A 25321-nucleotide genomic window follows, 5' to 3' on the forward strand; every position below is an offset into this window, starting at 1 on the left:
TCAGGGAACAGAATAAAAAAAAAATTATTTTTTAATATTTTATTTTTTTTAAATAATATTTTAATATTTTATTTTTTAAATAATATTTTTTGAAAAACCGCGTTGCAGCGTTTCGCGCTAATCGAGAACGCGCAAGTCGAGGGACCACTGTATTGGTTGTTGATGTTTATGAAAAAAGATATCTATAGGTTGGTAGTGCATGTTACAATCCAATGAATTATGATAACGAAAGAACCAGGTAAACCAGGTTTGGGGTAAAATTATGCAAATTGTTGAATGAGCATGACCCAAGGAGAAAAAAAGTTACTGTTAAGAATGGTCTGTTTAAAAAAAAACTTAGTTTGGATATATAATTTAACCATAAATCTAAACATATTAATATAATGAATTTATATATTAAATTTATTAATATAAATTAAAAATTACAATTGATTTAAATTGTTATGCTGAAAACAGAATTAGTGAAGCATAAAAGTGTGATGAAAAGTTCTGAATATAGGACAGAATATTTGCTAATGTGAAGAATGGATCTGGAAACAAAATCAACATGGAGGAAAATGGGAATTAAAGTAAAAAAAGGGCACAAAAACAATATATGAATCTTTTAATTGAATTAGAAGACAAATTAATATTCTATTAGAATGAAAAGGAGATAAAAGGAAAGAAGCTGCAGAAGCTGCTTGAAAGAGTAAAGTTCGGAATGCCACAGAAATGTGAGATGGAACATTAGTAGGATTAATGAAAAAGAATGCTTAGTGCAATGAGGAAGGTGAAAGAGAGGCTTAGACGGGGAAAATGTAGATAAGATAATCATTGCTGCAATACCTGAGAGAAAGTAATTGTGTAAGATTAGACAAAGAAAAAGACTGTTGCACGGAGTAAAGCGAACAAGGAAAAATCAGGAGACTGCAGAACAATGTTTATGTAAATAAAAAGAAAAACTGTTTGGAAAACAAAGCTAAAAAAATAACCTCCGACAAAACAAATGGAATTAAAAATAAAACTCATGAAATTATTTAAAAGGAAGCTGAAGTGAGGGAATGGAAGAATGCTATACAGGTGGTCCTTGAGTTATAATTGGTCACATGGCCGTGATTTATGGCTCTTTTGCTCAAACTCGGCATTTATTTTCAGTTTCCAGCAAAATGTCCCATAGAAAACAATGTGTTTTCTTAAAGATCTTGGATTAAGGGCTATGATGATTTCCTGAACTGCAGCTTCAAACAGTTCAAAAAAATTATCTGACAGATAATGGGAAAGAGTTTTTATAATTTTAAAAGCAAGAATAACTCATATCACTGACTTTCTAATTATCATTTTTTTCTTGATTATATTACAGTTCCTGATTATGTGGACTTAGGCCTGCCTTTTGAACTATTACATGGCCTATCCTTTTAAATCAAAGAAATACCGGGTTACTCGGGTATCTGTTGTATAATGAGCAAGGAAACAACAGTTAGAACAGAATATGGAACAATTCAACACAGTGATACCTCGTCTTATGAACCCCTCTTCATATGAACTTTTCATGATACGAACCCGGTGTTTGATTTTTTTGCCTCTTCTTCCGAACTATTTTCACCTTACAAATCTGATCCGCCGCCACTGGGATGCCCCAAAGCGCTCGGATTTCCCTGGGAATCCCTGCCTCCGGACTTCCGTTGCCAGCCAAAGCACCTGTTCTTGCATTGCTGAGATTTCCCTGAGGCTCCCCTTGCTGGGATTCCCTTCATTTTTGCCAGCGCTGCTTTGAATCCCAGCGGCAAACTCCCCCCTTCCAAACTGCATGGGGGAAATAACCACACTGGGGTGGACAAAAACGGGAGGCAGGGACTCATGGAGCTCAAGAGAGGAGAAAGGTGTGGGGGAGATGAGCACAGTGGGGTGGACAAAAACGGGAGGCAGGGACTCATTGGATTTTCCTAATGGGCTTACAGGCATTATTCGCTTTTACATTGATTCCTATGGGAAACATTGTTTCATCTTACAAACTTTTCTTCTTACGAACCTCGTCATGGAACAAATTAAGTTCGCAAGACGAGGTACCACTGTATTTCAAAGTTGGGACAGGACTTGCCAAGGTTAATTTAAATGCAATATATATCGCCTTGATAGCTGAACTCAAGGAAAACCTAGGGAATCCCTTGTGGAAGGTGAAAAAGATATTATAGTAGTAGTATACTATTGCTCAATATTAACAGAAACTAAAGTTACAACAATAGGTAATGCCAATCCAAACAAATAGACATAAGTATAGTAGATTATTTTCCTAGGTTCAAAAATTCATGACTGATGCTATAAAATAGAGGCACATATTACTAGTTACATCTTAGTGGTAATATGTAGCTACGAAAATGGGACCATAAGAATGGCTGAACAAAGAAAACTGATGACTCTGAATTTCAATTTTGGGAGAAAATTGATGCGAGCCCCACGAACTATAAGAAAAGCAAATAATCAGCCATGGTGGTGGCGCAGCAGGTAGAGTGCTGTACTGCTGAAGCTGACTGTAGATCTGTAGGTCAGCGGTTCAAATCTCATCACCAGCTCAAGGTTGACTCCGCCTTCCATCCTTGTGAGGTGGGTAAAGTGAGGATGCGGATTGTGGGGGCAATATGCTGGCTATGTTAAAAAGTGCTGTTGCTAACATGTTGTAAGCCGCCCTGAGTCTAAGGAGAAGGGCGGCATAAAAACTGAATAAATAAATAAATAATTCAATGCTAGATGAAGTAAAACTGGATGTCACAATAGCCCTAATAGTGTAGCTAAAACTGTAGTTTGGACACATGCAAAAGCAAGTCATTGGAGAAGATGCTGATGCTTAAGAAAACAATCAAAGGCAATTAAAGATAAAGGCTGACAAAAGATAAAGTGATTAGATGCTATCACTGATAGGACAATCAGGAATTGATAAGAATTCAAAGGGATTTCTCACAGAAAGTCTTAAGAGAAATTATGTTTCTTAGGTCTCAAGTTGGGTCTGAATGTCTTTATATACTGCTCAAAAAAATAAAGGGAACACTCAAATAACACATCCTAGATCTGAATGAATGAAATATTCTCATTGAATACTTTGTTCTGTACAAAGATGAATGTGCTGACAACAAAATGAAATTGATTGTCAATCAGTGTTGCTTCCTAAGTGGACAGTTTGATTTCACAGAAGTTTGATTTACTTGGGAGTTATATTGGGTTGTTTAAGTGTTCCCTTTATTTTTTTTTGAGCAGTGTATTTACAGAGTTACTACGTTATGTGACCCTGAAGCAAAGTAATTCACACACTTACCTTTACAAGACGTATATGCAAAATGAAGCAGGTACATATATAAAACCTATGTATCTTAATTTCACAGGAATAATTAAAAAACAACAGGCAACTATAACTTTGGAGGTAGGCAAATGCAACTTCAACCTATCATATTCCATCTGGATATGTTCAATGCTTGTTTTTTCTCAATATCCCATCATCCTATGTGGCATAGCCATCAACAGTGATAACTGGATTGTGCTGGCTAGGCTGGAAAGATCTGGATGAAAAATAAGGGCCAATCACATTTATTTTATTTACTATATTTTTTGGAGTATATGACGCTCCAAAGTATAAGATACACCTAGCTTTTGGGGAAGAAACAGATCTGCCTCCCAGAAATTTGCCTCCTTGCAGCAAACAGTACAGATGAAATACACTATGAGTGGTGTATTTCGGTGCATGTGTGCCTGACACATAGAAATAGTAAAGAATTGGAGAAATATACATTATGGCAGTACATTAATGCCAGAATGTTTTCTTAAATGTAGTCACATTTCCAATTATTTAAATAGATCTATTCCAAATAGATCTACTCCAAACATGACGAAGTCAGGGTCTAACTCAGCTGCCTTTTCTTAATACTACAACAGGATACTGTTGCATTTCAGAGTTTACTTGTACAGATGCTGTTAAAATTGATGGGGCTTTCTGGAAGTATGTTATTCTCTGCTATTTAAAAGAAGATACAATAACACTGGCCTCTTCAGATCAAGCATTTATTTTAAAAAGCTTCTTCATTTTGTTAAGTATATAGAACAATAATAAAGCACTCTTTAAAAAATAAGTCTAACAAATTTGAACATTCTATAGGCATTTATAGTTATTGAATTACTCCTTGCAGCAAACAGCCAGTTTTAGTTTCAGTACAGCCTGATTGGACAAGAAAATAAAAATCTGCCTAAAACTGTAACTCTAACCCTAACCCAGCAATTTGCCTCCTTGCTGCAAACAGCCTGTTTCAGCTTCACTTTCAGTTTTAGTCGCCTGATTAGCACAAGCAGCTAAGTTTCAGGCTGCAGGGATTGCCATAGCCCTTTGATGAAGAACCTATGGCACACATGCCAGAGCTGACACAGAGCCCTCTCTGCTGGTATGCATGCAATTATCCCAGATCAGGTCTCGCATTTCTTTTGTGAGCTTGTTTCCCTACAAACTACAAAACACAAGCTCAGGTAAGAAAAAGATCTTACCTCTTGCCATGCTGCCAGTGCTAGGATGACCCCATCTCCTGCCAGCCAGCTGGTCTTTGCTGCACATGCGCTCCTGTCCATGCATGCACGTGCACATGTCCACATGCATTTGCTTGGATGCACATGCACGCATGCACCTTTCAGCTTGGGCATGCATATGCAATTTGGGCACTTGGTGTCTAAAAGGTTCGCCATCACTGCCATAGCCTATTCCTGCCTGCAGCCTGAAACAGCTGATGGTCAGGAGGCCAACAATTACTTGCTTGTGCTAATCAGGTTGTGTGCTGTTTTCTGCAAGGAGGCCAACTGCTGGGAGGCAGAGGCCAAAGGGTATGGGGGTGTGGGTGGCAGAGGTGAGTTCCTGCTGGTTCAGACCAGTTCTATAGAACCGATAGCAGGAATTCCAACCTGCTTGCTGAACAGGGCGCGATGGCTGGTTGGACATGCTCCTGAATTGGCTCTCTCCGTTCCCCCCCCCCCCCCGCTTCTGCGCAGAAGCTGGGGGTTTTTGCACTGAGTTAAAAACTTTTTAGCTTTTAACATCCATGTGGCACTTAAGGAAGCGAACCAGCAGCGAGGTAAGTCAAAACCCACATTTAGTGGGTAGAGCTATATTCTGTGTATAAGACGCACCCAAATTTTCACCCTTTTTTGGGGGCGGAGGAATGCATGTTATACTCCGAAAAATAGGATATTTATTTCAGTTCCAATCACATGTTGCAAAACAACTTAAATATAACGCCTCAGGCACTTTGTGAGACATCTTGAAAAATAAACATTTTGTTTAATGCTGGACTTAAAAACAGGACTGCATTACAAATTCTAGCTATATCAACATGCAAGTTTATGTCATTATAGAATGTTCATTTTCATAATGGTTCTAGAAAGAAATATCTTCTGGGCATGTGATAACTTTAAGATGTTCATTGGTTGTAGTTTTAATCTAAAACTGTAATCTAGATTTTTAAATATTAGATTTGTTACTATGTACTGTTCTTCACCATTGTTGTGAGCCGCCCCGAGTCTGCGGAGAGGGGTGGCATATAAATCCAATAAATTAATCTAATCTAATCTTTCATCTAGTATAAGGTTATTTTGGAATTCATATGAACTAATATTCACATTTTCAGGTTCAGAAGATTCCAAATCTCTTATCAGAATAATTTGAAATTAGAATTTTTTCCCCACTTTCCTCTAAGGAAATATGCTGGAAAAAATGTAACCTGCTTTTATTTTTATTTTTAAAAACTACTTACTAAGCTTTATGTGAATAATTAAAGGAAAAACTTTAAAAAAATATTGTAATATTTATTAGATTAGTATTCTGCCTTATTCCAAATGACTGTGATTCTCCTTCAAACTTTGCCACAGAGATTTCAGGATATGAATGAGTAATTAAAAAATCAATTTCTAAATTCAAAATACAAAAAAATATGACATAGCCAATAGCAAAATAATGAGCAGAGTGCTAATGGTTTCATACCGGTTGCAGTCCCACTGTCACATGGCAGTAGCACTCCTGTTACTGGTTGTGCGTTGTTTGGATTTGCTCCAGGTGCTGGAGAGGAAGTAGGCCCTACTCCACTTCCAAGGAGCATACAAGATGGCGGAGGAGGCTGCCCACGTTTCAATAACACTTTGTGGTCCTGCTGGCAACGAAATCGCGGCGGCACCTCCCGAGGCATGTAGCGGGCAGCGCTTGGCGGTTGACCATTCGGCACTGCCACCCTTTTGGCATTATTGCCACCATTTATAGGTGGCGATGGAGAGCTGCCAATTGGGCTGGCGGTCACTGGTTGGCTTAAACTTGTTTTTGTCGCTTCGGGCACTATAATGAAAAATGGGTAGTATTTAGCATTGTTTGCAAGTTTAACGGTGTCATAAAATCACAATAAATAAGAGCTGTTAAAATAGTGCTAATTTTAAGCATGAAGAAAATTAGAAATCACTATGACAAGAATTCACAAAGGAAAAAAGAAATCAAAGTTAGAGAAGTTTGCCAAGAATCCACTAAAAGCTTTTCAGTCTACTAGTTAATTCAAGTGAAAGTTGAAATACAGTGGTACCTCAAGATACGAACCCCTCGTCTTACGAACAACCGGGGTTCAGAAAAAATTTGCCTCTTCTTGAGAACTTTTTTCGTCTTACGAACGCCAAACCGGAACTTCCGGGTTCGGCGTTCGGGAGGCTGCTGGGAAGACCCCGGCTGTTTTAAAAGGTGACAGCCGGGCTGCGCGGCTTCCCAGCAGCCTCCTGAACCCCGAACTTTTGCCGAACTTCCGGGTTCGGGGTTCGGGAGGCTGCTGGGAAGCCCCGTAGCCCGGCTGTCACCTTTTAAAACAGCCGGGGGGCTTCTCGGCGGCCTCGCGAACACCGAACCCGGAAGTTTGGGTTTGGCGTTCGGCAGGCCGATGAGAAGCCCCCGGGCTGTTTTAAAAGGTGACAGCCGGGCGGCGGCGTTTTTTTGCGTTTTTTTTGTTGTTGCACGGATTAATTGACTTTACATTGTTTCCTATGGGAAACAATGTTTCGTCTTACGAACCTTTCGTCTTACGAACCTCCCCCGGGAACCAATTAGGTTCGTAAGACGAGGTATGACTGTATCAGAATATTGTGCAAAAGGTGTGCAACTTAAAAGGTGAAACATATCGTTGTTGTATTGATTGCATATAATATTCTAATTTTCTAAGATGGTGAAGTTGGGGTTTTCATGAACTTATCCCATAATCATCACAATTATGACCAATCACAGCTTGAACTATCTTGCCTTGCATGTAATGAGACTCTCTCATATACAGTGATCCCCCGGTTGTGATCCCCCGGTTATTGCGTCCCCGACCATTGCGAACAGGGTAATTTGCGATTTTTGAACCCGGAAGTCAAAACACCATCTGCGCATACGTGCCCTTTTTTCTATGGGCACGCATGCGTAGATGGCGCCGGGCAAATCAGCTGCTGGGCGGCTTCCCTGGGTCTTCTCCTGACTCCTAAAGCGGGGAAGTTCGCCAGGAGTCAGCGGAGAAGCGGCGCGCCTGTTTTAAAACGATCGGAGCCGGCCTGGGGGGGCTTTCCAGCAACCCACGAGCCCCCAACCCGGGCTCGTGGGTTGCTGGAAAGCCCCCCCAGGCTGGCTCCGATCCCCCAGGCCGTGTCTCCTTCTCCCTCCTCCTCCTCTTCTTCCCCGCTCTTCCATCCTTCGCCGCCGAGGTCGCCAGGAAGGGAGAAGAAGAGTCAATGAACGGCGCCAGCCGCCGCCTCGCCCAACGCAAAGCGCAAGAGCCCAGACCCAGAGGCAACCCGCTCGCTGTCTGCGGCGCTTCGAGTTTCTCCTCCCGGAGGCGCGCTCGGCGCTCGCTGCAGCGGGGGAAGACCCAGGGAAGGTTCCTTCGTCCGCTGCCCACGGAAAGGGGAAACCCGGATCTTCGGCTGCAGCGAGTGCCGAGCGCGCCTCCGGGAGGAGAAACTCGAAGCGCCGCGGACAGCGAGCGGGTTGCCTCCGGGTCTGGGCTCTCGCGCTTTGCGTTGGGCGAGGCGGCGGCTGGCGCCGTTCATTGACTCTTCTCTCTTCCTGGCGCTCGCTGTCCGCGGCGCTTCGAGTTTCTCCTCCCGGAGGCGCGCTTGGCGCTCGCTGCAGCCGAAGATCCGGGTTTCCCCTTTCCGTGGGCAGCGGACGAAGGAACCTTCCCTGGGTCTTCCCCCGCTGCAGCGAGCGCCGAGCGCGCCTCCGGGAGGAGAAACTCGAAGAGCCGCAGACAGCGAGCGGGTTGCCTCCGGGTCTGGGCTCTTGCGCTTTGCGTTGGGCGAGGCGGCGGCTGGCGCCGTTCATTGACTCTTCTCCCTTCCTGGCGACCTCGGCGGCGAAGGATGGAAGAGCGGGGAAGAAGAGGAGGAGGAGGGAGAAGGAGACACGGCCTGGGGGATCGGAGCCGGCCTGGGGGGGCTTTCCAGCAACCCACGAGCCCGGGTTGGGGGCTCGTGGGTTGCTGGAAAGCCCCCCCAGGCCGGCTCCGATCGTTTTAAAACAGGCGCGCCGCTTCTCCGCTGACTCCTAAAGCGGGGAAGTTCGCCAGGAGTCAGCGGAGAAGCGGCGCGCCTGTTTTAAAACGATGGGAGCCGGCCTGGGGGATCGGAGCCGGCCTGGGGGGGCTTTCCCTTTCAGGGCGGGCGAGCGGCGGGCGCGGCAGCAGCGAGGAGTTCGCGTGGGCGGCGGGGAAACCCCAATCTTCGGCTCCTCGCTGCTGGGAAGTAAAAACACCATCTGCGCATGCGCAGATGGTGTTTTTACTTCCGCAGCGCTACTTCGCGAAAACCCGCTCGTTGCGGGGGGTCCTGGAACGGAACCCTCGCAACGAGCGGGGGATCACTGTATTACGTTTCACCTTTTAAGTTGAATTACTGAAATAAGTGAACTTTTGCACGATATTCAAATTTTTTGAGTTTTACCTGTAGTTATCAAGATGGTGTTCTTTACCAAAAGGAGTGAGTGAGTAAAGGTTTACCCTGTCCAGTCGTGTCTGACTCTAGAACAGTGATGGCAAACCTGTAGCACATGGAACCATATCTGTGTGTGTGCTGGCCAGCTGATTTTTGGGCTTCTTTTGGGCCATTTCTGCTTTCCCCATGCTTCAGGAAAGCCTCCTGAAACATAGGGACAGCAAAAAATGTCTCAACTGGAAGTTTACAAACTTCCAGTTGAGACATTTTTTGGGCTGTTTTTTTGCCATCCCCAGGGTTCAGAAAAGTCTGGAGACTTCAGTGAGGCCTGTGAGCAGGGGTGGGGTGGGTGGGAGCACCGGAGGCAGTGCGGAGGTTGTGCGCATGCAAGGGGCAGAGCATTGCAATATGGGTGTGGGCACACGCTTGCGTGCATCCTTTAGCCCTGGAGCCAAAAAAAAGGTTCACCATCACTGCTCTAAAATATAGTACTTCTGTAGCCAACATGACTATACACCGAAGTGCAGAGAATGCCATTACCTTCCCACAAAAGTGGAACCTATTTATTTAGTTGCATTTGCATGCTTTTGAACCGTTAGGTTGGCAGGAGCTGGGGCAAGAATGGGAGCTCATCCTGTCTCAAACTTTTAACCTTCTGGTAGAGTTCTAGAGTATTAATTCACAGTATTCCATTATTGGGGAGGATTCAAAGATATATTTTTAAAAAGAATATCACCTTGAGACTTCAGCATCAATGAATAGTTACGTTTTTGTGTTAAAATAACTAAGTTGAAGGTTAGCAGACTACATGTTCGTATGTGAATATGCACATATGAATGACAAGAATGCAAACTGAAATCCAAGTGACAAAGCCTTAGTAGCATAGCAAGGAAACCAAATCCACATGGAACTTCATTAATTGGGTATGGGAATAGGCGTTGATTGCTTACCTGAACGCCTCTTCTCGTACGGTGAGCGGGTACAGCAGTCACATGGGTTGCTCATGTCCAATCCGGTGGAACTGAGCCTAGTGTTAAAAAAGCTTGCCGGATCCGCCCCTTCCCCAGAATTCGCGAATCCATAGACTAGGCTCAGCTGTGAAGCTCTGTAGTGTTCAACTCTCATTGTTAGAGAAAGAAAGATATAGAAAGGTAAAGAAGACACATACAAGGGCGGGAAGTGACTGCTGTACCCGCTCACCGTACGAGAAGAGGCGTTCAGGTAAGCAATCAACGCCTATTCTCCGTACTGAAGGAGCGGGTCCAGCAGTCACATGGGACATACCCAATAGATGGTCCCTAGGGTGGGATTAGATTGCTATCGTGTGAGATAACGGATTGGAGTACCCTTCTGCCGAAGGCAGCGTCCGCTGAAGCGTAAGAATCAATCTTGTAGTGCCTGATGAAGGAATTTGGCGAGGCCCAAGTGGCTGCTTTGCAGACCTCCTCCAACGGGGCTTGAGTCGCCCAAGCGGCCGAGGTGGCTGCGCTCCTGGTGGAATGCGCTGTGATGTTCCTTGGAACTGAGAGGGAGGCCGACTCATAGGCCTTAGATATAGTCCCTCTGATCCAACGGCCTATTACTGTTGAAGACACTTTGGCCCCCATGACTCTGGGGTGATAGGCTATAAAAAGTGCTTCTGACCTCCGAAAAGGTCCTGTGCGTTGGATATAGATTCTCAGCGCTCTGATGAGATCCAGGGTGTGCCATCTAATTGCCAAGGGATGGTCTCGTTGGAGGCAGAAGGAAGGTAGGACAATATCCTGAGATCTGTGGAACATGGAACTGACCTTGGGTAAGAAGGTGGGGTCCAGTCGCAAGACTACCTTGTCCTGATGGAATTGACAAAGGTCCTGCCTGATTGAGAGGGCAGCCAGCTCCGAAATGCGTCGGGCAGAGGTAATAGCCACCAGGAATGCTACCTTAAAGGATAGGTACCTGAGGGATGCCGATTTTAGGGGTTCGTATGGTGCCTGCGTGAGGGAATGGAGAACCCGTGGCAAATCCCAGGATGGATACCTGTGGACCTTGGAAGGTCTGAGGTTGGCTATGCCCTTGAGGAATTCCTGAACTTCAGGGAAGGATCGGAGAGGCTGTCTGCGGGGACCCCCTAGGACAGATGAAATGGCTGCCAGATGACGCCGGAGGGTGCTGGTGGAAAGTCCTTTATGGAAGCCTTGCATAAGGAAGGAAATAATTCTGTGTATGGGGATGCACAGAGGGGAGAGACCTTCCTGTAGACACCACTGGTGAAACTTGGACCACGTGTGGTCGTAGATTCGATTGGTCGAACCCCTTCTGGCCTTTAAAATGACCTCCACTGAATCGGGGTCATGACCACGCAGTTCTAAGTCTCTCCTGATAACAGCCAGGCGGTGAGGTGGAACCACTCCGGGTCTGGATGGAATGAGGCCCCCTGCCGCAGCATATCCCCCGAAACGGGGAGTCGCCAAGGGTCCTGGACGGACAGCTGTTGGAGATCCGCGAACCAGGGCCGGCGGGGCCAATGAGGGGCGATTAAGATTACTCGGGCCCTCTCGGTGAGGACCTTGTGAATCACGTCCGGGAGAATTGGAATTGGAGGAAATGCGTAGAGTAGGCCTGGAGGCCATGGACTCCGGAGGGCATTGATTGCTTCCGCTCCCGGGGATGGAAATCTGGAAAAGAAGCGAGGGAGTTGGGCGTTCGCATTGGTCGCGAAGAGATCCAGGACTGGAAGGCCGAATCTGAGGCTGATTTGATGGAACAGGTCCTGATGGAGGTTCCACTCTCCTGGGTCTATCGTTGCTCGAGATAGCCAGTCCGCCTGGACGTTGAGGCTCCCCGAGATGTGGTCGGCTAGGAGCGACCGAAGATGTTTTTCCGCCCAAAGGCCTAACTTGAGGGCCTCCCTCATGAGAGCCTTGGATCTCGTGCCCCCCTGTCTGCAGATATGGCTTTTTGTGGCAATGTTGTCGGTGAGAATGAGAACGTGCCGGTTGGGAATGCGAGGAGAGAAATGCTTCAGAGCCAGGGAAACGGCTCTTAACTCTAGCCAATTGATTGGCCTGGAAGCTTCCTCCGGGGACCACGTGCCCTGGGCTATCATCCCCTGGGCGTGGGCGCCCCATCCCGATAGACTGGCATCTGTGGTGATGACAAATTGATCCGGGCACCTGAACGGGGATCCTTTGTCCATGGCCGGAGACTTCCACCACTTGAAGGATCTGCGAACACTTGGTGGGATGACAATGCGCCGATTTGAGTTGCTGTGCCCCGATCTCTGAAAGGGTAATAGGAGCCACTGGAGTTCCCTAGCATGAAGGCGAGCCCAGGGAATAATGCCTATGCATGACACCATCTTCCCCAAAAGGGAAGACAGAGTTACTATGGATACTGAAGAATTAGATAAAATGTTAGAAATTAACTCCCCTATACTGAGTTTTCTCTCGGGAGAGAGAAAAACCTGGGAGGATTCTGAATCGATAATGGAACCCAGGTGAGAATGGATGTGGAAGGTTGGAGGTGACTTTTTTCAAAGTTGATGGAAAAACCATGGTCCTGAAGGACTGACATGGTGATAGAAAGGTCTGTTTTCACTTTCTCTAGGGAGTTCCCATGAATCAAAATATCATCAAGATAACATAAAATGTGGATGGGAGACGCCCGGATATAGGCCGCCAGGGACCCCAAGGGCTTTGTAAAGACCCGAGGGGCCGAGGAAAGGCCAAATGGCATCGCCCTATACTGGAAATGCCTGCCTTGAAAGGAAAAACGTAAAAATTTTCTGTGGCATTTGGCTATAGGAATGTGAAGGTAGGCCTCAGTGAGGTCTAAGGAGACCATGAAATCTCCCGTGTGAATGGCGGCCAGAATAGAAGATAAGGAGTGCATCTTAAACTTCCTATATTTGATGAATAGGTTTAGTTTCTTTAAATCCAAAATAGCTCTCCAACCTCCGGAGGACTTTGGAACCATAAATAGGGTGGAGTAAAAACCTTGGCCCTTCTGACCGGAAGGAACCGGTTGAATGGCTCTGATGGACAATAGATGAGAAATGGCCTCCTCCATACGGTTACAATCTGAGGAGGACCTGGGAGAAGGGCAGGAAATAAAACGTTTAGGGGGAGGAGAAATAAATTCTAAAAGAAGGCCTGTTTGAACAGTGTCAATGACCCAGGGGTCCTTGGAGGTGAGACGCCAATTAGAGGCGAAATGGGCTAGGCGACCCCCTATGGGAATAGAGGATAGATTACCATCTAGGTTTTTTTGAAGCCCTGTTAGAGGAAGCTCCCCTTTGGAAGCGAAAACCTCTACCCCTGGAGTTCCTACCTTGGGAACGAAAGCGGGGGGAATACTGACCTGGAGATCTCTGATAGGAAGCCGCTTGATCTTGCTGGCGCCCTGGGCGACGAAAGGACTGCGTTTTGGTAGCCTTTTTCGTGGTTGGACCCAAAACCTTCTTCTTGTCCGTGGTTTCCGTGAGGAGTGGATCCAGAAGATCACCGAAGAGAAGGTCGCGCTTTAAGGGTCCCTGGGATAACTGCCACTTCTGGCGTACTCCCGCTTGCCAAGGGCGAATCCATAGGAGTCTTCTTGCCGTTGTAGAAGCTGCAATAGACTTAGCAGAAAATCTAGTAGATTGCAAGGTGGCATCAGCCACGTACTGGGCGGCTGCAAAGACCTTGTTGAAGTCTTGTTGACCTCTCAAGTCATCGGGAGGAATATGCTGTTGAAGTTGGCGAAGCCACAGCAGCATGGCTCTGGAGAAAAAGGAAGCCGCTGCAGAACTTTTAATGGCCCAGGAATCTGCGGTGAATCCTCTTTTGAGCATTTGTTCAATGCGCTTGTCCTCTGGGCGGAGGACTTCCTCCGCCTCGCCTGGCACAGCCGCTGCCGAGTGAAGGATCTTGACAGGTTCATCCGGTTTGGGAAAGGATAGAAGCTCTTCATAGGAAGAGGAAAGTTTGTACAACTTTCTGTCCTTGGTGGAGGGATTAAGGCCAGAGGCTGGGAAATCCCACTGTTTGAGTAAAGCATCTTTAAACAATTTAGGCATAGGAATTACCTCGTTATCCTCCTGTTCCTCTGTGAAGTAAGGTAAATTCTCCTCCGGGGGATCAGTGGAAGTGGAGGCTTGTTTCTCCTGGGCCGCTAATCCCGTAGAAATCCTAGCTTTGAGGAGGAGAGATTTGAATAATTGAGAAGGAAAAATGGTAATTGGAGAAGGAACCTTTATTTGGGATTCCTCATCATCTGATAGGCCTTGAAAAGGATCCTCATCATCCTCCATATCCTCATATTCGTCCTGAGAGGAATCTGAATCATCCTGAATAGGAGCTCTAACCGCTGGGGAAGAACCCAAGGGGCGGGAGGGACGAGAAGGAGGAGGAGGTAAGGGAAGCTCATTGATGGAGGAGAGTTTGGCATCAATGGCCTTGGACAACACAGCAAAAATAGATTGGAACTCAGGAGGTAAACTGGAAATATCAGCAGGGATGGCAGAAGAATCCCTAAAGGCCTGGGAGGATCCTGGCTGGGGGGAATCTTCAATAATATCTGGTTCCTCTGGACCTATGCCCCATAGGTTAGGTTGGGGTCTGTCTAGGTTAGGCTCATCCAGAGATAACACAGGGACCCCAGAAGGAGGTAGACTAGCAGCCTCTGGGGGGTCTTGACTACTGATTACTTGGGCCTGCACTTTCAAACGTTTAGCTGATTTGTCATGGATTCTTTGTAGGGCTAGGTCCCTTCTCTTCTCGGCCCTGGTGACCTTGGTCGAGGGGCGGGCCCCTGGAGAAGAGGAGGAAGAGGCCTGGGGGATACTAGTAATCTCATCGCCTGTAGGCCTGGCCTCTCTGGGACCTTTAGTTGTGCCTCTCTTGGGAAAGGTAGCCATAGTCTGACAATTAACAGAAGACAAGGCTGAGCCAATAACTGAATAAATAAGGAGAAGAATTTCAAGGACTTCCCAAGAGGAATGGATCCTGCTTCGAGGCCTCGAAGCTGCTGAGACTTGAGGACAATCTGGGCAAACCCAGAGTTCGTGTCCCCAGATCCAGCGGGGCCAGCCTCCCTAAACTTTTTAATTAAGTAAACCAAGGCACTCTGGTTGGAGGCTTAGCCGGTGGAGAATTTAGCCTGGGACCCCCAAGGCCCGCTCCGGGATCCACGCGGTGGACTGAGGCCTACGCGGCTGGCAGGAGGCCAACACGAGAGGCCTAGATTTAAAAAGGGCGCGAAGGCCTTCGCGCCGAAAAATCGCTCCGTAAAATTTCTTAAAGGGGAAGCGATCGACTAAGTCCAGGAGACTATAGAGACGTCTCACTCCGCAGGAGGTATTCTTAAGCCCTTTAATATTTATATATACAATAAAGAATCAATATATTAATACTTGCACCGGAACCTCCAGGCCAAAGGATTAAAAGAATCCACAAGCGGCCGCGGGGATCGTACACGGCAAAACCGCCGGGGGAAAACGAAACCGCAACTTCTCCAAAGGAAAAAAGCCGAGCCGCAAACGGCTGGCGCTATTAGTGCAAGTAAATAATAATGATAAAACAATTCTTACTACTTTTGAAGAAAAAGATCGAAGGGAAGGTGTTAGAATGTTGAACGAGCTATCACAATACAACCGCAGGATATGCGAACTGAGCGAATTCTGGGGAAGGGGCGGATCCGGCAAGCTTTTTTAACACTAGGCTCAGTTCCACCGGATTGGACATGAGCAACCCATGTGACTGCTGGACCCGCTCCTTCAGTACGGAGAATTGGGGATTACTCAATTAAGGAAAATTTAGAAAAAAAGAAGTAGGATGCAGAATAAATAAGCAAAATTCGACACTGATTTATGAATTATATTCTAAAGTGGTATTTGTGAATTCTTTGTAACTTTTCCCCCCAGAATGCAAAATTGAAATACTAAATGTCCTTTTCCCAAGTAAGCCTGTCACTGAAACATCCATCCAGAATTTCTTCACACTAAGAAACAAAATCTATAAATATGAACAAATTTCTTACAAAAAAAAAATAATGAAAGCAAATGAGTAATTATTATAACTGCTAGACTGTAAGGAATAAAATAGAAAAACTGCTTAAATGATTTGTATTGTTTTTCATTACAGAAAGTATTTTAAAAATGTTTATACTATCGGTATTTGTCAGGACCAGGAACAAAGAATGACATGTGGCATTACTTCTGAATAGTTTCATTTATTGTTTTTTATCTAGAGCCAGATACTTGCCAGACTAAAGCAATCATCTACATAACTATAACTATATTATGGGAACTGCTAAGGAGAACAGTTTTAACCTTCTTATTACCTATCAAATTTTCCAAGCTCTCCTGTCTCTTTGCCTCCCTTCCTGGGAAACCAGACTATATTCCACCATAGTTTTTAAATGGGGCAAATATATTGTAAACAATTGTAAAAAAAATTACTTTGTAACTAGAAATATAGCTTATTTTTTTTTAAAAAAATGTCTTCATATTAGATTGGATTCTGCAAAGTATACACAGAAAAACTTTTTATTTGTTCGGTATCTTACACTTTTTCACTTTATAATTTTAAAATGTTTAAAATATACATTTGACAAAGTCAGACTAAAAAGTAAAGACATGAGAAATGCATGAATACCTTTACTTTAAAAAAAAAACCCTTACAAATGACACAATCTTAAAAATACATAAACATGAACTAATTTTGATAATTGTTTATTAAAATCTTCAAAGGTATCCTATTTATCTAGGCCCTCGGCAGTCAGGATTCAGGCCCGGCTACAGCATGGAAACTGCTTTGGCCGCGCGGATGGATGATCTCTGATGGGCCTGGGGCAGGGGTTTATCTTCTGTCCTGGTGCTTCTTGACCTCAACTGCTTTCGATACCATTGATCATGGTATCCTTCTGTGCCGACTGGAGGGGCTGGGAGTGGGGGCAGCGTTCTACGGTGGCTCTCCTCCTACCTCTCTGGTCGGTCGCAGTCAGTGTTAGCAAGGGGTCAGAAGTCGACTCCTAGGTCCCTAGCTTGTGGGGTTCCTCAGGGGTCGGTCCTCTCCCCCCTGCTGTTTAATATCTACATGAAACCGCTGGGAGGGATCATCCAAGGGCAAGGGGTGAGTTACAACCAGTACGTTGATGATACTCAGCTGTACATCTCCACCCCGTGTCCACTCAGTGAAGCAGTGGAAGTGATGTGCCGGTGTCTGGAGGCTGTCAGGGTTTGGATGGGTGCCAACAGGTTCAAGCTCAATCCAGATAAAACAGAGTGGCTGTGGGTATTGCCTCCCAAGGATACGTCCGTCTGTCTATTACCCGGGGGGGGGGAATTATTGACCCCCTCAGAGAGGGTCCACAACTTGGGCATCCTCCTTGATCCACAGCTGACTTTAGACCACCATCTTTCAGCTGTGGAGAGGGGGCCGTTTGCCCAGGTTCGCCTGGTGCACCAGTTGCGGCCCTATTTGGACAGGGAGTCTTTGCTCACTGTCACTCATGCCCTTATCACCTCGAGGTTTGACTACTGTAACGCTCTCTACATGGGGCTACCTCTGAAGAGTGTTCAGACACTTCAAATCATCCAAAATGCAGCCACACGAGCGGTTATGGGCCTTCCAAGGCATATCCATATTTCGTCATCACTCCGCGGACTGCATTGGCTGCTGATCGGTTTCCGGACACAATTCAAAGTGTTGGTTATGACCTATAAAGCCCTACATTGCATAGGACCACACTATCTCTGAGACTGCCTTCTGCCGCACGAATCCCAGCGACCGGTGAGGTCCCATAGAGATAGTCTCCTTAGGGTCCCGTTGACCAAACAATGTTGGCTGGTGGGACATAGGGGAAGAGCCTTCTCTGTGGGGGCCCTGGCCCTCTGGAATTAGCTCCCCCTGGAGATTCGCACTGCCCCCACCCTCCTTGCCTTCCAAAAGAGTCTAAAAACATATCTTTGCCGTCAGGCCTGGGGACATTAGATCTTCCCCTGTCCAATGAATGCTGTTAGCGTGATTATTGTGTGAATGTGAATGAATGTTTTAAAATTAGAATTTTAAGAATTCTGTTTTTAGCATATTAACTGGACAAACTATTGATATGTATTTTGGTATATTTTGTGAGCCGCCCCGAGTCCATGGAGAGGGGTGGCATAAAAGTCCAATTAAAATAAAAAAAATTAAAAAAATAAATTTAACTAGACATAGCTTTTAATAAAATGGGAACATTCAGAGAAAACAGAATTGTATAGCCTTAAGTATTAGTACAGAACATGTTCAGAAATGATCTGGTCGCAAATAGTTAAATGATATATTATTATTTAGACAAGTCAAATGTCAAAGAATCTCTTCAGTCTCAGTAAAATAAGAAATGAAGTGATAAATGAGTTTAAAGAAGCAAATTTATGTACCTTATAGGTACAGCTTTTACACAAGGTTAAATTTCTTTCCAGGATAAATATGAAGCATTTAAAGTCATATTGGGTTTGATTATGTCTCAGCAGGTAACCCACTTCTTAGCAAATGAAGCTTGTCTATAGGCTACCTTTACATTTTCAATAAATCATTATACTGTAATAATAGTTACAATAAATGCAAATTACATGTTATAAATTAGTTATTTAAAACATTTGTTTCTGCTCTAAATGGTTTAACTTAAAAAAAGGATTGTAAGCAGGAGAGCTAAAATGATTATGTTGGAAAACAAATATCAAATTCTCATGAAAAGCACCAACCACCTCGAGTTTAATATCCTACCAGAGGATCAAAGAGCAAATTGGATTTCGCTAAGAAAAAATGCCAACGTCTATGTTACATAACATGAAAGGACTTCTTTTGATATGAAGGGATGGCTTCTTAACTAATTTGGTTCTTCTTCATGATAAGTTTATGAAATTGACTCATAGATGGACCAAAAAAGATTCCTCAGATACAATATTGTTGGTGCTGACTGGCTCCTACCCCAAAAAGACAGAATGCTGTCATAAAATCAAAAGGTGTTTCATCACAATACTGTATTAGTTTAATTGTGTATTCACTTATGAAACCACATTATTGTATGTTTGCTATTGTCATTTCCATCCTAAAACATTTCAGCCTATTATTCAATTAAATTGTATAACTTATATATTATATTGAAGGTGGAAAAAATTCTGAAGTTATTTTTTTTTACATCTCAAAAAACTGGCATTTTAACAGGGGTATATAGATTTGTTATACAGTCTCTATAATCTGATTCTGTAAAATTGTTTCCTATCACACCAGGAACGATCAGAATTTTTTTCAGATAATCCCATATAAAGTTGAAGTTCAATCATTTTGTAAGTAAGGCAGGTGTTACTAAATTGAAGATCTACCTACCAAATTAATAAACATTTAATGTCTTAATCAAGAGTGAAATGATTTTCATTTCATCATGTTATGTGTCGAGATATCCAGAATAAAAACCTGTTTTAGAATATAGAATTTTGCTTATTTCTCAGAATTTATTTTCTTTCCAGCATTGGTTAGAATCTTATTTCTGGGCTTGGTGTTCTATTGAATAACATCTCTTTTGTTTTGTTATTGTTTTGTATGAATAAGGCCATCCCATTTTAGTTTTTTTAGTTTGAATAACTCCAACACCATGTGTGAAAAACCCCCACCTCCAGACTTCTGTGTTTTTGTGATGCTGCAGGGGAATCCCAGCAGTGCAAAAACGGGTGCTTCGCTGGCAACGGAAGTCCCGAGGTGGGGTTTCCCAGCGAGGGGAGCCTCACTGAAATTGCAGCATTGCAAAAACACAGAGGTCCAGAGGTGGGGTTTCGAGAACTTCGGTATTTTTGCAATGCCGCGATTTCACTGATGCTCCCTGTGCTAGGAAACTCCACCTCCGGACTTCCACTGCCAGCGAAGCACTCGTTTTTGCACTGCTGGGATTCCCCTGTAGCATTGCAAAAACACAGAAGTCCGGAGGTGGGGTTTCCCATGGAGGGGAGCCTCAGGGGAATCCCAGCAGCGCAAAAACGGGTGCTTTGGCTGGCAAAAGGGGTGAATTTTGGGCTTGCACGCATTAATCGCTTTTCCATTGTTTCCTATGGGAAACATTGTTTCGTCTTACAAACTTTTCAGCTTAAGAACCTCATCCCGGAACCAATTAAGTTTGTAAGACAAGGTATCATTGCATATATAATGTGGGATATGAATGATTTCTCAAAACAACAAGCAAAGCTATAGCTTTAGAAAAATTAAAGCTTCTTACCTTTGGTTTTTTGATCTGTGACCTATAAGTAAAAATGAAAATCATTCAGTTTAAGTTTTTATATTTTTAAAATATTTATTTATTTATTTATTTATTGGATTTGAATACCGCCCCTCTCCGGAGACTCGGGGCGGCTAACAGCAACAATAAAGGAGTGTACAATAGTAGTCTGATGTTAGAAACAATTAAAAACCCATTAATATAAAAAACCAAACATACATACATACATACATACCATGCATAGAATTGTAAAAGCCTAGGGGGAAGAGGGTCTCAATTCCCCCATGCCTGACGGAAGAGGTGGGTTTTAAGCAGCTTACGAAAGGCAAGGAGGGTGGGGGCAATTCTAATCTTTTTATATTATTACCTAAATGTGGAATTCTAAAACATACCTTCCAATATTAAAATTTCAGTCAGGTAACTTGCTATTTCTATCACAGATATTGATACTATATGTGCATTTTTTAAAAAATGTTCATCTTTTAATAATGTGGTATCGCCATTATAGGACTGGTGAATCCCACATTCAATTCTATTAGCCATGGATACTTGTTGAGATACTTTGGGTCAGTCAATCTCACCTCAAACCAACTTATAAAGGTTTTATTGTGGTGATAAAATGCATATCAATCTCAATTAAGATGACCTGACCTCCCAAAGTAAAGGTCACATAAAAACACAAAAGTGAACTATGCTATGGAGTGTGGCAATGGAGATTAAATCCTGAAGGTGTTGTTTTTTCAATGAACTATTTGATTCAACAGGGAAGCAGATAAAATATATATACAGTATTTAGGATTAAAGAACAGAGTGTCCAGGGGGAAAGCATTTTGAAAGGAGCCAAGGTGGCACAGTGGATAGAGTACAGTACTGCAGGCCACTAAAGCTGGCTGTTAGATATGCAGGTCAGCGTTTCAAATCTCATCATCGGCTCAAGGTTGACTCAACCTTCCATCCTTCCATGGTGGGTAAAATGAGGACGCAGATTGTGGGGGCAATATGCTGGCTCTGTTATTGCTATTGTTAGTGCTATTGCTAACATGTTGTAAACTGCCCTGAGTCTAAGGAGAAGGGTGGCATTAAAAAAAAATCAAATAACTAACTAACTAACTAACTAACTAACTAACTAACTAACTAAATTAATTAATTATCTGATATTTCCCTGACATTTCCTTTTAACTTGCAATCGAGTTAAGGCGCGGTCGTAGATGACGTTACACCAAACGGCTAAGCCTTGGAGAAATATTGGTAGTAGAGGAAGCAAGTTGTAGCCACAGTTATGCTCATTTTTGCTTGACTCTGCCAGGCAGTGCGATCCATTTCTTTTACATGATTTTCCCCCGACTTTTAAACATTTTAATACTGTATTTTCCCCCCTGATTTATTCCGTTTCTTTTCACGAATTCCCTGATAATTCCGATTTTCCTGTTTTCCAAGTTTGCTGGACACCCTGAAAGAACTAGTGCCAAAAGAGAAATCTGTTCATAAACCATCCATATAAATCCAATATTGCTTATCCTAAACTTTGTTCATTTACATAATAGGAGGGGGGGGGAGATATAAATGCAATCTAGTTACTGCTATTGTTAAATATGCAGGCTATATAAATCACTCAGAGACGTGGATCTCAACCTTTTCTTTACCATGACCTCCCTTTAAATACCTTTTGTGTCAAGGACCACAAAGACATAACTCAAGATTTAAATCATAACATTTTTTCAAGCCTTCACGAACCCCTTATGATGACATCATGGTCCCCTAGTGGTCCAGAGACTACAGGTTCTAAATCAGACATTTACCAGCACTGTATACCCATAGCTACTTTCTCTCTAACCCCAATATGGTATCTTAAATCACAATCAACCTCCTACTGTAGCACATATTTTACCACAAGCCAATTGTCTCTTAAGCTAAACACTAATTTTCAACATTTAACTGATAAATCAGAAACATTATAATTGTAACTTCATTAACGTAGATTTTTAAATGAATAGAAACTGTTGTACAGATTTCACTGCAATAGGCCACCATTTGCAGTCACTATTAATCCTTTCTTTTTCCCCAAAACCATTTTTTTAAAAAAGTCAGGGGCACTATCAATTCAGATGTCTGCTCTTTCATTCATTTCTGAATTACCACAGCTTGCCGTGAAATACTAATTGAAAAATTATAACTATAATTAATCTCAAAATTGTGGTATATAGTATGTTTACCAATCATGGTTGGAAAGCAGTAGTATCTATAATTTACTTAATTTAGTATAATACAATAAAGTAAACTGGAAAAAAGGTCAAAAACGAAGCTATTGATAGTTTGAAAAATGTGACATATGATCTTTCCCACAATTACGACCTTTGCAGCATTCAGACACTTGTATTTTGGATGGTAGCTTGTCCTCAGCTCACGTGATTCCCCCTTTGCAACCTTCTGACAAGCAAAGTCAATGGGGAAGACAGGTTCACTTAACAATCATGTTTTTAATTTAACAACCCCCCTTGCGTGAATCACTGAGGTAAAATAGGGCAAAACTCATTTAACAAATTTCTCACTTAGCAAGAGAAATGTTGGTCTCAATTATGATAATAAGTCAAGGACTATATGTATTACATTTACTGACTTGTTTATGTTGAAGAAAATCAACATTTGTTCACAACTAAGCTGTATGTTTTCATCCTGTGGGGGCTGAGGTTGTGCAACTGATTTGACTGATATCCAACTTTTCTGTTCATAGAATCCAGGACTACATAAATTTAACATAAAACTAAAACTGTAAAGCATACATACTCAAATTATTAAATCATTTTCAACTTCTATACCAGTAATGGCAAACCTGTGGCACGCAGATCTGTATCGGTGGGTACACGAGCTCAGGTTCGGCATGACAGCTGATTTTAGGGATTTCTAGGCCCACTGGAAGTTGGGAAACAGCCTGTTTTCAGCCTCTGGAGGGGGTGGGGAAGGCCCATTTTTTGCTGTCCCTAAACTCCAGAGCCTTTCTAGGAACAAAGGGAGGATGAAAATGCCCCCCACCCCGGAGGTCTCCGGAGGCCGAAAACATTCCAATTGCAGACTTCTGGTTGAACTGGAAGTTCCGTTTTTTTGCTCTCCCCAAGCTTCAGAGCCTTTCTAGAAGGTGAAAACAGCTCTCCCCCCCCCTCCCCGAAGCCAGAAATGGCCATTTCCCAACTTGAAACCGGCCATTTCTGGCCATTTTGCCATTGTATGCCGGGAGTGGGGATCACATGCGTGGGGAGGGGGCACATATAATTATGGGTGTGGACACATGCATAGGAACCAAAAAAGGTTCACCATCACTGTTCAACTATAGTTCTGAACAGTCCATCTGCTAAGTATTAAAGGATGCAGGGAGCTCCTTAGTAGCATTTGGAAGGGTATCTTCCCTGTTAAAAATGCTTTTGCCATACAGTTATGCAAATGTTTATAACATGAGTGTCACACTCAATTTCATTGAGAGCCGCATCAGGACTGTGTTTGACCTCAGGGGGTGCCGGGAGTAGGTGTGGTCAGCTTGATGTCACTCATGTTGGGGCCACTTGTAACGGTTAAGTGCTAAGGCAGCACCTCCCTAAGATCCTCCCTCACTTTCATTATAATCTCCTTCCTTCCTCCCTCCTTCTTCTTCTTTCCTTCCCTTTTCATTCTCCTTTCTTCTTCCTTCATTTTCCTTGTTCTCTTCCCACCTTTTGCAGTGAGTAATTGTTATTAGTACAAAGTAGCTAAAATAGATAGAGCAATTGATAGCCGTAAAACCCATCAGTCAATGAAAAGGTGATTCTACTAAAAACAAAGAAGTCTACAGATGTTAGTTTACAAACAATTCTTGAATCTTTCACAGTCTGTGAAACAACAATTACATATTAAAGTAATATTTTGAAATCAGTGCTACCTCTTTTAAAAAATCCCATTTTGGAGCTCTGGAAATATTATTAGAAAGAGGGGATATTTCTGCTAATAAATCATTTTTATAGTTATTTCAGGTGGATTACAGGTAGTCCTCAATTTATAACCCCAACTGATCCCTAAATATTGCTTTAAAAAATAACCTAGAGAATTAGTTTTGGCCTTAGGAAATACTTGAGCCGCCCCGAGTCTTCGGAGAGGGGCGGCATACTATTGAGGGGGAAGCCCCTTAAATCTGTAATATATTTTAATTATTAGCTATTTAATAATTAATAATAAATTATTAGTTAGTACTTTCTTACTTTTCTTAGCAAAAGGTTGTGAACTAATGCAGGTAGTCCTTGATTTAAAGTAGTTAATTTGGAGACTATTCAAAGTTACAACACTGAAAAGTTACTTAGGCCCATTGCAATGTCTCCACAGTTACGTTATCAAAAATTAGATGCTTGAAAACTGACTCATAGTTATGACAGTGGCAGTGTCCCATTCTCAAGGTCACGTGTTAGCAGGAGAAATTCTCACCTTTTCTATTCAATTGACATACTGACTAGAATAAGTAACAGGTGTTTTTAGATAAATACACAAACAGAAAATAGGCGTTGATTGCTTACCTGAACGCCTTTTCTCGTACGGTGAGCGGGTACAGCAGTCACATGGGTTGCTCATGTCCAATCCGGTGGAACTGAGCCTAGTATTAAAAAAGCTTGCCGGATCCGCCCCTTCCCCAGAATTCGCGAATCCATAGACTAGGCTCAGCTGTGAAGCTCTGTAGTGTTCAACTCTTATTGTTAGAGAAAGAAAGGTTATAGGAAGATAAAGAAGACACATACAAGGGCGGGAAGTGACTGCTGTACCCGCTCACCGTACGAGAAAAGGCGTTCAGGTAAGCAATCAACGCCTATTCTCCGTACTGAAGGAGCGGGTCCAGCAGTCACATGGGACATACCCAATAGATGGTCCCTAGGGTGGGATTAAATTGCTATCGTGAGAGATAACGGATTGGAGTACCCTTCTGCCGAAGGCAGCGTCCGCTGAAGCGTAAGAATCAATCTTGTAGTGCCTGATGAAGGAATTTGGCGAGGCCCAAGTGGCTGCTTTGCAGACCTCCTCCAACGGGGCTTGAGTCGCCCAAGCGGCCGAAGTGGCTGCGCTCCTGGTGGAATGCGCTGTGATGTTCCTTGGAACTGAGAGGGAGGCCGACTCATAGGCTTTTGATATAGTCCCTCTGATCCAACGGCCTATTACTGTAGAAGAC

At 43.5% G+C, this 25321-nt stretch overlaps 1 protein-coding gene across 9 annotated transcripts in view; it reads right to left on the reverse strand.

Moving 5' to 3' along the window:
* Positions 1 to 25321, reverse strand: part of TNRC6B (trinucleotide repeat containing adaptor 6B) — a 151371-nt gene that overhangs the window by 56466 nt on the left and 69584 nt on the right. For all 9 annotated transcript variants that reach the window (XM_070756087.1, XM_070756085.1, XM_070756084.1 and 6 more), the window contains 2 exons: positions 20146 to 20167; positions 5984 to 6328 (listed from right to left, as the gene is read on the reverse strand). In XM_070756087.1, the coding sequence (XP_070612188.1) occupies positions 5984 to 6328; positions 20146 to 20167 (367 nt within the window). The remainder of the gene's footprint in view (positions 1 to 5983; positions 6329 to 20145; positions 20168 to 25321) is intronic.

The sequence above is a fragment of the Erythrolamprus reginae genome, chromosome 6, assembly GCF_031021105.1.
Source record: "Erythrolamprus reginae isolate rEryReg1 chromosome 6, rEryReg1.hap1, whole genome shotgun sequence".
Classification (NCBI taxonomy): Eukaryota; Metazoa; Chordata; class Lepidosauria; order Squamata; family Dipsadidae; genus Erythrolamprus; species Erythrolamprus reginae.